The following is a 13,197-nucleotide window of genomic DNA, read 5'->3' on the forward strand; positions in this document are numbered from 1 at the left end:
AAGTACAAGATTCATATCTAGACCATTGTATGGACCCCTAATAGCATTTCCCTCCAATCGGATGATTTCTATTTTTTTGGAAAGTTTCCTAATTTAGAAAGTTTCTATTTTTAGAAAGTTTCTTAATTTGGAAAGTGTTCATTTTGTAAAGTTTCCTAATTTAGAAGAAAATAATTATTCACAATCCTGTTTATTATCCTCACTACTATCTTACTATATTTATTTATAATTTATGATTATCCATTATTATTATCACCATCCTCGTCGTCGCTAATTTATTTTATTATCACTTATATATATATTAGATAGTTACTATTACCTTCCCCTTTATTTCCACTTTTAGGCGTGTGTAGGTGTTATTATTATTTGTATATACATGCACCCATACACACATATATATATTGACTTACTATAATTGTCTTAGTTTATTCCACTCGTATCTACATTTTTATCTCTGTCTATATCCTCCATTTACTTCCTCCATGTCCATATTGTGATTGTCCCTACTATTATGGTTTATTAATTATAATCCACCCTTATTATTGTTATTATTATTATTATCATTATTATTATTATTACTATTTTGCATGCCAAGAAATTCGGACGTGCATGAGCGGCAACCCTGGGCATGCGATGGTGGCTGGCGGCTCCTCCACGGTGGCGCTGCAGCCCTTGGCGGATGGGGGTCCTTGCTCCCCAAGTGCGACAAAATCTTTCGCACAGCTATTCTCGCAGCCTGTCGAATCTCCAATCCAGGTGAAGCCAACAACAAAATACAAGGGTGAGGCAGCTGTTGTATTCTCCAAAGCAGAGGCAGACAAGCTAGCAACTCCTTTTCGCGGGGCTCTGGTGGGAAAATTCTCGTACGGGTGGCCTAGCTTGGAAGGGATTCGTAAGTTCTTCTCCTTCTTAAACCTGAGGGATCAAGTATCCATTAGGCTCCTGGATTATAGACATGTTCTTCTGAAGTGTTCTGCCGAACAAGATTTTAACCGTATCTGGACTCGTGGGATATGGCAACTGGGGAAATATCCTATGCGAATTTTCCGTTGGACTAGGGAATTCCATGTGAAGAAGGAGTCAGCCTTGGTACCAGTTTGGGCATCTCTGCCGGCCCTTCCTGTTCACTACTTTGACAAACATTCGCTATTCTCTATTTTAGCACCAGTTGGGAAACCACTCTTCCTGGATTCGGCAACGGCAGCGGGCACGAGGCCGAGCGTAGCAAGGGTGTGTGTAGAGGTAGACTTGTTGAAACCAATCTGTTCGCGGGTATGGGTGGCTGTTGAAGGAGAGGGAGGTTTTTGGCAAAATATAGTGTTGGAGAACACACCTAAGTACTGCAGCGCCTGCTGGAGATTGGGCCATTCGGTGGAGAAATGCAAGAAGGATACGCACAATGGTGTTGGGGCTTTGCTTAAGGGCAAACAAGCTCAAGTCGTAAAGCAGCGTGAAGCTACTGAGGCTGTCGAGGAGGCCAAGGGAGGTGCAACGACGCCTGGGGAGATTGGGGATTCAACACGAGCAGCGTTGATGGTGGGGCAGTCTTCAAGCCTTGCTGGTGATGGAGGCAAAAGTCAGGCGGACACGGCTGTGGCAGCGGCGACGACGGACCCTGCGCAGCAGCCTGCTCGTTCGCTTGTTGCTGATGCGACATTGACACGGCTGCAGATCGCTGGGCAGGTCGATAGCGCACCAGATTGGGATCGACCCATAGCTCCTTTTACTACAGATGGAGCCTTGACGGAGCAGGAGGAGGCTGGGGTGGAGGGCATGTGATCCAACGCCTTTTGTGGGCAACTACGGGAGAGTGGGCAGGATGCTACAGCTGCTGGGCAGGAGGGCCAGGTTGCATGTGATGGAAAGGAGGGGATGTTGGAAGGGGAGCAAGGGGTCCGCGATACACAGCAGGCTGCCACGGGGCAGCTGATTCTGCTGCACAACAGCGAGCTGGGGAGTTTGGTTGTCCATTTGAGTGGGAGGGAGGAGGTGCCTCACGATGAACAAGGGGACATCGACATTGAGTTATCGACTGTGGCAGGGAATCTATCCCCACGGCTGGTCGATCGACAACAGAGGGTGGGGGAGTCAGCGGTGGTGGCTTTGAACATTGACCAATCTCAGGCAGTTGAGAGAGAATCCAAGCAAGCGAGAGGGAAGGGTGTGCGCGCTCGTATTCCCTCTGACAGACAGCTTCGGTCCGCGACATCTTCCCATAACTCCTTTCAGGTATTATCTCATGATTAATGGCATCTTTTGGAATATTAGAGGGGTGGCTAAAGCCCCTAATCTGAGACGATTGATTAAATTAGTGAAGTCTCATCAGGCTAAGTCGTTGCAATATGTGAGTCCAAACTAGATGTGTCTAGAATTGAGTCCATTCGATTACGTTTACATTTTGATTTTGTGCTTGTGAATTGCTCGGGAGATATTAGGGTGTTCTACAATAGTCCTTTCGTGTGTTCCATGATTGGTAATTCGGGTCAACATTTATCTCTTTCTGTGCAATCTCCGTTGATGCCGGGGTCAATTATAATGTCTTTCGTTCATGCACAGTGCTCCGTGGAGGAGCGGAGAGAACTTTGGAGCAACCTAGTAGCGGATAAGCTTAGCTCTCTGCCATGGTGCATTGGGGGGGATTTTAATGTCATAATGGCTCCTCATGAAAAACGGGGAGGCAGACCGTTTGCTGTAACTGAGGGGGTGGAGTTTATGTCCTTCTTGGAGGAGGCTGGGGTTTTTGATGTGGGCTTTTCAGGGCCTAGCTTCACGTGATGTAATAATCGGAGAGGTAGAGCTAAAGTTTCAAAGAGATTGGACAGGCTGTTAGTCAATGGGAAATGTTTGGATTTCTCTGCAGCCATCTCTGTGGTTCACTTGGCGAGACATCCCTCGGACCATGCGCCGTTGAAGATTTCGTTTGCTTCTCGGATTGACAATAAGCCAAGGTCTTTCCGATTCTTGAATGTCTGGAGGACTAAACCGGACCTTTTGGAGGTGATTAGACATGCCTGGGGTCAAGAAACAAGTGGTTCTCCACTGCGTGTTTTGTGCTCTAAATTATTGGCGACGAGGAGGGCTATTCAGGTCTGGAACAAGCAATGTTTTGGAAATGTGTTCGATGCTGTTCGTGAGGCGGAGCAGGCGGTACAAAGGGCTGAGGAGGCTGTGGATCATGATGATTCGGAAGCGGGTCAAGTTGAACTCAGGAAGGCTCAAGCGAAGCTACGTTATGCTTTGTCTATTGAAGAGCAGTATTGGAGTCAAAAGGCACGAGTTAAATGGCTTCGAAGTGGAGATCATAATTCGAGGTATTTTCATGCGGTGGTAAGGCAGAGACGGGCCCAAGGGATGATACATCAAATAAAGAAGTCCAACGGTGATTGGGTGGATACGGATGCTGAGATAGCAAGTGAGGCAATCACGTACTTTTCTAATCTTTTTGCTGGACCGTTGGAGGCTACTTCCGATATGTTGCACCTCATTCCACCCTTGATTACAGCGGAGGATAATCGCATGTTTGAGGCAGTTCCTACTATAGAGGAGGTGCATCAAGTTGTAAGGGCAATGGATGGGGATAGTGCAGCGGGCCCTGATGGATTCACAGAACTACCTCGCTTCATCACCTCTACCTCGATCGTGCTGGTTCCTAAAGTCTCGAATCCTCAGGATCTCTCTCAATTTAGACCGATTAGTCTGTGTAACTTCTTTAACAAGTTGTTATCCAGAATCTTGGCTGATAGAGTGACTAGTGTCTTGCCAAGGATTATTTCCCCTAAGCAGTCAGGGTTTGTTAAGGGCCGCAATATATCGGAGAATTACCTACTAGCTCAAGAGATGGTGTCGGGTATTAGGAAAAAAGTTAGGGGTGGCAACATCGTTCTGAAGCTAGACATGTCCAAAGCTTATGGCAGGGTATCTTGGTTGCATATTATTGGGGTCTTGCGGAGGTTTGGCTTTGGGGAGCGTTTCATAGATAGGGTATGGTGGCTATTGTCTAATGTTTGGTTTTCGGTAATTATCAATGGGTCTTCGCACGGATTCTTTAAGTCTATGAGAGGGTTACGTCAGGGTGACCCATTGTCGCCGGCATTATTTATTATAGGGGCCGAGGTCTTGTCGAGAGGCTTAAATGCCCTCATGGTGCAATTGGGTTTCTTGGGGTTTAAAGTTCCATATGGCTGCCCCTCTATAACTCATTTGGCATTTGCGGATGATGTGCTTATTTTTGCGAATGGGTCCTCCTCCTCTCTGAAGGACATTATGCAGGTGTTGGAGATATATCAACGGTGCTCAGGCCAGTTGATAAGTGCTCAAAAAAGTGGGTACTTGGTTCATCCGTCTTTGTCCCTGGCTAGAAGAAGGGTGATTGAACGTGTCACGGGGTTTACTTGGCAGCCTTTTCCTATCCGCTATCTAGGGTTTCCGCTTTACTTTGGGAGGTGTAAATCTTCATATTATGGAGCAGTGTGTCAGTCTATCCTTGGACGGGTCTTGTCATGGAAATCGAAGTTTTTGTCTGCAGGGGGCAAGATGGTTTTAATCAAGCATGTGTGGTCGTCAATGCCAGTACCTTTGCTATCCGCTGCTGTGATTCCTACCTCGGTTTTTAAATCCATAGAGCAGGTTTGCTCGAATTTTTTGTGGGGGTCAACGGCCGAGGAGTCGAAGTTTCACTGGATACGGTGGACTCAACTGTGTTACCCGGTTGAGGAGGGTGGGGTAGGGTTTCGGAGGCTAAGGGACGTCTACACAGCTTTCTCGTGTAAACTATGGTGGAGTTTCCGCACGGGAACGTCACTGTGGACTGCTTTCATGCATGCTAAATATTGCAGAATGGTCCATCCTTGTCAAGCAGAGATGAGGTTGACGGATTCGGCGGTCTGGAGGCATATGTTGAACGTGAGGCGACACGTGGAACTTTCCATGGTATGGTTAGTCAATGACGGGTCGTGTCACTTTTGGTACGATAACTGGCTAGGCAGCGGCGCCTTATTTCTTAGAGCACCAGTTGATCTGTCTCTCTCATTTTGTAATTTTATTACCAATGGGCACTGGGATGCAAGTTTTCTGTTTCGAACCTTGCCAGGGGACATTGTCCCCTCCATCTTACAGTACCCGGTCCCTGATGGAGGGTGTGCAGATGAAGTCATTTGGGTGCCATCGACGTTTGGTACATTCACATTAGCATCTGCTTTTCGAGACGTCCGACAGGCCCGTAACACGTCGGTGGTTTTCTCTAAGGTTTGGCATCCTCGCCTCCCTTTGAAAGTGTCATTCTATATGTTGCGTCTATTGGTGGAGAGGCTGCCACTGCCGGATGCTTTATGCATACTTGGGTTCCATTTGCCTTCTAAATGTTTTTGCTGTCATGGTGCGTCTGAGGAATCTATTGAGCATGTGTTTGCCAGTGGTCACGTAGCGTCAGAGGTCTGGTCTTATTTTGGAGGTTTGTACGGTTTGAACTCCCCGGGCTCTTCACTGCGAGCTCGCATAGTCGCATGGTGGTTACGGTCACAAGATTTTGCGACTCGGCGTTTTGTTTGTCTTATCCTTCCAAGTTTTATCTGTTGACATATTTGGAAGGCTAGAAATAAAGCAGTGTTTGAGGGGGAACAGATGCGGTCTACTGTCATTTGTCAATCCATCTTCTCGGAAGTCAAGTCCATTGTGGAGATCCACTTCAAACAAAAGCTTGGGGTGCAAACATTCTGTCAGTTGTTTGATTGGTCGAATTTGACTACCAGGGTATTTGACTTTAAACTTGTTCGCTGGGAGGCGAAGCCGATGGGGGGTCTGGTGCTTAATACGGATGGTTGTTCCAAAGGTAATCCAGGTGTGGGTGGAGGTGGAGGGGTTCTTCGGGATTCAACTGGGATGCCTCTGGTTGTGTTTTCGGTTTTCTTTGGGGAAACTACTTGTCTTCGCGCGGAGACGTTAGCCCTTCTTATTGGCCTTCAAACGTGTGTTCACCGGGGCTTTATTAATCTATGGGTGCAATCGGACTCATTGGTCTTAGTTGGGGTTCTCCAGCGGCGCATTCAGTGCCCGTGGCAGATCTGAAGAGAAGTCCGGCAAATTTGGCGGTTAGTCGAGGACCCTGCCCGATTCTCACATTGCTTTAGAGAGGCTAATAAAGTTGCTGATTTATTATCCAATGTGGGCATATCTCACCCTGAGCAGCAAGTCAAGGTCTATGACGGCTTTCATATGCTCCCGAGGCTGGCTAGCGGGGCAATTAGACTGGATAGAATAGGAATGCCTTCTGTTCGGAAAATTAAACGTATGTGAGAGGAACCTATTATTTGTTGCAATGAAATAAAATTGTTTAAAAAAAAAACTATTTAGAACTTATCTCACTTTGTCTACATAAATCTAATAAAGTTAGATAAAGACGTTTTAGATTTTCCTTTAAGCATCTTAGACGTAATTAATTAAATATAAATTTTATATGACCACTACTTCAATTCTAATGGTTACTTTAGATTGGGTCCTGAATTTTAATACCCATGGTAACCCATAAAAATGGAGTAATTATATATATATAATTTATTTATTACACATTTACTAAATTTATACTATAGTTTAGCCCAACTTAAATTGCTTCCCCTTTTATTTAATTATTATTATTTTATTTATTATATTTTATTGTATATACATGTATATACATTTTTTTATTTATATTTTTTCCTTTGGGTGGGGCCCATGGTTGGCGACCCAAATTCTTCAATTCGGCCAACCATAATTTGCTCCATTGTCACCAGCAAGTGCTGGCGACATCCACTTATTCTTTTTTTTTTTTTTGTTCCTAGTCTTGGGTTGACCGCAAGGCCAACCCCTGGGGATTCTTTTCCCTGCGGCAGTGCCTAACCAAAACAGAGCAGCGGCGGCTGCCGCTGCTCCTCTCTTTTTTTTCTTTTCTATTTTTTTTTTCTTTTCTTCGACAGATTTGGGCCATCTATTCACCAAAGATCAAAATCTAACACCCTATTTCCACTAATCCAAATATGAATCCTTCTACATTTCTTATAAGAACATATATATCTACATATATGTAACAACATTACATGTCCATAAATTTCCTAGAACAATTAATACATCTACTAAAACTTAAAAGAGAGGTTTTCTTGCGTGAACTCGAGATTTACAGGTTTAGGTGCCTAGTCGTCGGATCGATGGACGATGTTGCCTGTTTCTCCTTCTCTCCTCTCTGACGGCTCTTGTCTTTGACGGCTCTTGCTCTAGGGAGGCAGAGGAAAGAAAGGTAAGGTTGGCTTATTTTTTTTTCCATCTAGGGTTTCAATAAAACCCTAAACCTAGTACTACTTATATTAGTACCCCGTATCTCATCCTATAGTTACTTTATTTTATTTTCCCTTTTTACTTAGTAACTTTATTCTTTTAATTAGTTGAGAAAATAAAGTAACCTAATAATAAAATAAAAAATAAGGTAATAAAATTGGTGTCACAGTCGTGGGTTTCACAGTAATACATTAGCTTTATGTATTATGGGAAGTTTAGGTGAAGAAACTTGGGAAAAGATGGAATTTTGGGTTGAGACCGTAGGAAGAAACCTGCTGGAATTTTTCCAGCTTCATCCGAGAGCAAGAAACGATGAAGTATCAGTTTTCTTCTTGTGAATTTGGTTCTAAAATTTTGTATTAAGTTGTAGAATATTGTATAACACCTTAATTTCTTCATGCATGAAAGATTTGAAAATAAACTGAAAGGATTGTTGGAGAGATTTGTGCTAAAAAGCTGAGTTGCTGCCAAAAACTGTTCCAGCGTGACCGAGAGAGAGAATTAAACTTCAGATCAGCTTGTCCTTCGAATTCTGGCTGTAAATTTTTATATTGATGATCAAGATTATTCTGTGGCATGATAGCCATCTTTTACAAGTTGAGTTGGAGTTGAAAACTGAAGAAAATTATGGGAAAAATTACCGTATAGTAAACTGTTTTATTGCCGAATGTGGTAGTTAGCTGATGACAGAATTAGTTGTGGCTTTTGGGTTGAATAATTTGTTGAAACTAGATGCTATTTGTCTTGGTTTATGCTGGACTGAATGTACTTTAAGTATTTAGAGCTTTAAGCAAGTGAAAGAATAGAGTTTTTGCCGAAAGCTTGAAGTAACGTTACTAGTTCTGGTTGCTGTCCGAGAGAATGAAGCAGTTTGTGCTTCTGACCGTCCACTTTTGGCCTTGAAAACGCGAGAACTGGATGTCAATGTCTTCATAGGAAATATAGGTCTAGGTCTTAGCTTCGAAACTCTATAAAATTCGCCTCAATCCGATAAGCGTAGCTCCAGCTGTGATCAAAATATCAGAGGGTGGCAAAGCTGCCTTTCTTGTTGCTTTCCTCTTGTTTTCCGAATGTAACTTGCTTTGATGCTGGCCTTGAGGAAACCATATTTTGAGCAGCAATTCTTCTAATTTCCAACTTTGTAAGCTTACATAAATGATAGTTACGGTTGCCCTGAGATTTAACGACTATATCTAGTTCTACAAGTAGAGTTAAACTAAGGCAATTGAGAGGAAAACTCATGATAATTATATACATAAATACCTTCTAATCACTTAATCTTGTTTTCATGAATATTTTAGAGACTATAAAACTTGAGAGGACTAAAAATTTAATTTACAAACAACCTAGAGTTTAGTTAGTTTTAAAAAGGGAATATGGAATATCTATAAGTCATAATTAATATTGGATTGAGAAAATATATTGGTTTGAACGATTGTACAAGTTTGTAAACTTGAAGATAGGTATGTTTCATGGTTTAAAAATAATAAAGTTAATAAGTTTCGAAAATAAAAGGATGAATAAATATTAAGAATGTTAAATTTGTATTTATGGTCAAACTTGATTTTAATAAGTTTAAATAAAAGAATAATAGGTGAAAATCTACAAATTGTAAATTTACCATGAAATTATATATTTATCTCAGGAAGTAACTGCGAGCCAGGAAACAAACCCGAGGCTCGAGAGTAAATTATTTGGATAATTGGTGAGTGTTTTCCGAATTTATGTGTTTAACTATTTATGTGTATATAAGTGAAATTATGTGACAAATGTGCTTATCATGAATTATTACTAAATGATTTCTTGTGAAGTGTATCTCAATTGTCCATTGCCTTCTAAGTCAAGAGTGTACTTTATCGCACTCGGTTTAGTTGAATTTGAAGGTCGATAATTGATTGAATGTTACTATAAGTGTGCATGAATGTAAGCCATATGTATGCCTCGCCGCATTGGCTGAACTGAGCCCCAAAACCCTCTGTTCAACGGACTATTCGAGCCAACAAAAGGCTTGGTCGGGTAGGACGATAGCTTTGGATAAATGTTTCGGTATACTCGAGTATTACCATGAGGTTGGGAGATTATTGAACTGATTACTGAATGTAGGGGATTGTTTATTGTTTTGGAGGACATAAGGAGGTGAATTGGCGGAATGTGTAATGATATTGAAATGAATGTACAATGACAGTGAAATGAGTGTCTCTTGACACTGAAATGAATGCTCAATGACATTGAAGTGGCTCTAATGCGAGCACCGTATCCTTTTAAAAGTGATTGTTTAGTGAAGTGTTTCCTCAATTGTTTAATGAAAGTGATTGTACAGTGAAATGTGCACTACTTGCTTAATTATACTGATTTAAATGTTTATTAAATGTTACTTGCTCGGCAAACTGTGACAGCCCCACATTCCCCTAAAGCGAACCAAAAGGGTTAGCGGACTGCCTACCCAGCTCTCGCCAGGACTAACGGTGCAGTTTAGAGCAGTCTATCGCGTTCCGGAACTTACAAACGCGCGTAAACAAGTCAAATGTCAAAATATAAAAAAATATAAAAAAATGAAATCCGGAGTCGGCCATGAATAGTAACCGATCCGTCAGAACCCAACCAAATATCAAGCAAACATTCACATCTTGAAACTTAGCATTTACAAGCCAAAGTGACATACAAAAGTATTCAAAAGTGGATACATGTCTGGTTTGCCAAATCAAAAGAGAAACGGTCCCAAAAGTACATTTAGGGTTTCAATAAATGAGCTATACAAAAGATATGTCCAACTAGCTCATTTCGGCAACCAATTATCAATTGCAGTCCAAAGGATTTATTTTCCTGTAAGGAAAACAAAAGGAATAGAGTGAGCTAATTGCCCAGTGATATAATACCACTCATGCAGCAAAGTTCACATAAACATAAAACTTTTCAGTTCAATTCACCAAAAGTAAGCAAAGGCACACATTAATGGTGGTGATAAAAGGATACGAGCGGCTCTCAAGAGCCCTTTTCCTCGTTTGCATTCTTGATCGAAGCTCATTGACCCTCCGTCAATGTTTAAGAGTAACCAACCGTAGACTCCACTTTACTTCCATTCCTTCCACCCAACATACCCCTACCGGGCCCGAACTCCAAACACTTGCACTGTGGTATTACTCGAGTATACCGGAATCGAGAGTCTCGCATACTACAAGATTCCCTATAACTTTACCCAAGGCTCATTAATTGTCACGACCAAGCCCTCGCCGGCTCGATTCAATCAACTACCAATGGGGTTGAGCTCAAAGATAACAATTGTAGTCGTTGGATACTCGTCCAGATGACACCAAGCCATGTACTTTCATTTCATGTAACATTTCGTATAACATTCCAATAACATGATAAACAATAAGTGAGAGTAATAAAGTACGCTCTCACTTCAGTCAATTCACATTCAACGTATCAAGTTCAAGTATCAAAGCCATATAGTAACACACAAGTGAGTAGTACACTCACCAAGCTTGCAAATGAGGTTTCATGCACTTCCGTCAAAAGAACGTCGTGCACCAACGTCACGCCCTAAAACATGCAAACAAGTACAATGAGACTCGATAACGAGCCATAAACCAATGCCAAATACGACCCCAATAGGGTTCCAATAGCATATACAAGCATTAGGGAAAACCAGAAAATCCGGAAATGAAACTAGCTTTGACCCTGAAAAAAAACAGTTTTCGACCTCATTTTGCGGTAATGGCACCAAAGGTACTACGATTATCGGATGAAGGTGCAAGACCCACCGTTTCGAAGCTAAGAGATAGAGCTACAATATTACAGAAGGTCACTCAACCCAGTTTCGAGTGTAACCAGGTCAAAATTGCAATCTACTACACCAGAACCGCAAAAACAGATTCACAGAACGCGTTCTAGTGCAAACATCATATTTCATGTTGATTGTTCTCTTCTGCCTTCCTATTTTCTTCCCCATGTTCCCGTAAGTCATTAGTTTAAAATCCCCTCTACACCAGCGGATGTTGATTTCATGTGTTTGAGTGTTTAGATTATGTATGCATTTGAACTTGAATCTCGACAAAGCCGAGTTAAGGAAAAGGCAACAGTCATAAGCTATGTTTGAATGAGAAGAAATGGCATTCGCAAATCCGAAAATGCAGCTTTTGCTTTGTAATTCTTTTCTGGGTTTCATTGCCTGATAGGTTATTTAACCTTGTGTTTGAAAGAGGAAATTATATGAGTGAGTTTGTGTGTCGTTGGTCCAAAGGCGCATAGATCAGGCTCGAATGTTTGCTGGAAATTAAATTCCTGTAATGGCCAAAAAGTACAGAATGTTATTTCGATGCTTGCATGATCTTTTGTCCGAGTTTCTGATGTTTAAACATAAGGATCTTATGTTGGAAAGTGAGATGAATGCTTAGTGACTGCGTTGTATTAGTTGTTTGAGATATTGAAATGTTGTTTGCTTGAGATAATGAAATGAAAAGCAAGCTACGGCTGGAATAGTGCAGAAAGCTTAAGAAGTTACTGAAACTTTGTTGCAGAAGCATATATTTCGTAGCTTTGCATGCTTGCATGGGAAATGTCATTAAAATTTCATTTTTGACCCCCTAATACTTGCTTAATGCTGCTATGGCCCATAAAATCATAAAAGTTAATCAATTTTGTCAACTTAACATGCCATTTTCTCTTTCATATGTCTTGACTTGTTTTTGGGTAGATTCTTAAGGAGTTGTAGGATGACTTTGAAGGGTCTAATAACTTTTTCTAGATTTATAGTTAATTTGATTTTTTGAAATTTTGGCATTTTTGTTGTTCAATCATGGCAAATAGTTTTTCATTTATTTTTGTGAGTTTTGTCATTTGATTGGTAGTTTTTATCTTAAGCCATTAATTTTAATTTCATTCCTTTTAGACCCCTAATATTCAATAAATTGACCCCTCGAAATTCTTTGACTTTTACAAGCAAATCTCTACTTGTTTTAATTTTTTTAAACATGGGTTGCTTGCCTCCTTTTAAGTGTCTTTGATTGATTCAATTTCATGCTTATTCCTATTGCTTGTGATTACTTGTTAATTAAAGCGATAACTTGACCATTTTATTGTTTTGGAGGGTAAATAACTAATTTCATCCCACTAGGTCACCAACTCAAGGAAGGTACACTCTATCCCTTATTTTCACTTTATTTGACCCTATGTGCATTTTATGACTTTATATGTTTAATTGCATGCCTTTTGAATGTTTTTTATCCAATTTCTTTATTAGCTTTATTTGTTTAAATTTTGAATATTTATTTTATTTTCTTTTCAATTTCAATTATTTGAAAGGCATTTAAATGCCAAGTTGTAGTAGTTAGGTATTTATTTTAATTATTTTATTTCATTTCCCCCTTTAGATTGTAGTAGACCCCCCTCAAATGTAATAGATAGGGTTTATATTCGCTTTATTTCTTATTTGTGTGGTTTGCATGCCTATGTGCTATGTGTTACCGCTTTTTTAGGGTCTTGCATCTAGATATTATGATTATATGTTATGTGTTTATGTGATATTATGTGTTTACATGTTTTTATTAGGTCTTACATGATTTATTTGATTGTAACAAATGCATGTCGTCACCACACTAGTCCAACGCTAGTTGTGGCCCCCTTTCCCGATTCCACACTAGTCCAATGCTAGTTGTGGCTCTTTGTTCCGATTTTTCACTAGTCCAACGCTAGTGAGAATCTGTAGACATGGGTTAGTCCAACGCTAGACCCTTAGGAGCCCTTTGAGCGTTAGATCATGATTGTGTGATCAAATCACTTCATCTCATGCATGTTTTCACTTTTCAGGGTCTTTTCCATTTGGCATGACACTTTTCTTATATATGTACATCCTTTATCCCATATTCCTTTCTATTTATATCCCCTATTCCGTAT

The 13,197-nt window shown here is 40.9% G+C and overlaps 1 protein-coding gene across 1 annotated transcript; it reads left to right on the top strand.

Moving 5' to 3' along the window:
* Positions 1 to 1,872: 1,872 nt before the first annotated feature.
* On the top strand, positions 1,873 to 6,063 carry LOC113737492 (uncharacterized). Its single transcript, XM_027264720.1, has 6 exons — positions 1,873 to 2,229; positions 2,557 to 2,771; positions 2,823 to 4,626; positions 4,836 to 4,929; positions 5,090 to 5,430; positions 5,587 to 6,063. Exons 1-6 carry the CDS (start codon positions 1,873 to 1,875, stop codon positions 6,061 to 6,063), a joined length of 3,288 nt encoding a protein of 1,095 aa, XP_027120521.1.
* Positions 6,064 to 13,197: the final 7,134 nt, after the last annotated feature.

The sequence above is a fragment of the Coffea arabica genome, chromosome 3e (assembly GCF_036785885.1).
Source record: "Coffea arabica cultivar ET-39 chromosome 3e, Coffea Arabica ET-39 HiFi, whole genome shotgun sequence".
NCBI classification, from domain to species: Eukaryota; Viridiplantae; Streptophyta; class Magnoliopsida; order Gentianales; family Rubiaceae; genus Coffea; species Coffea arabica.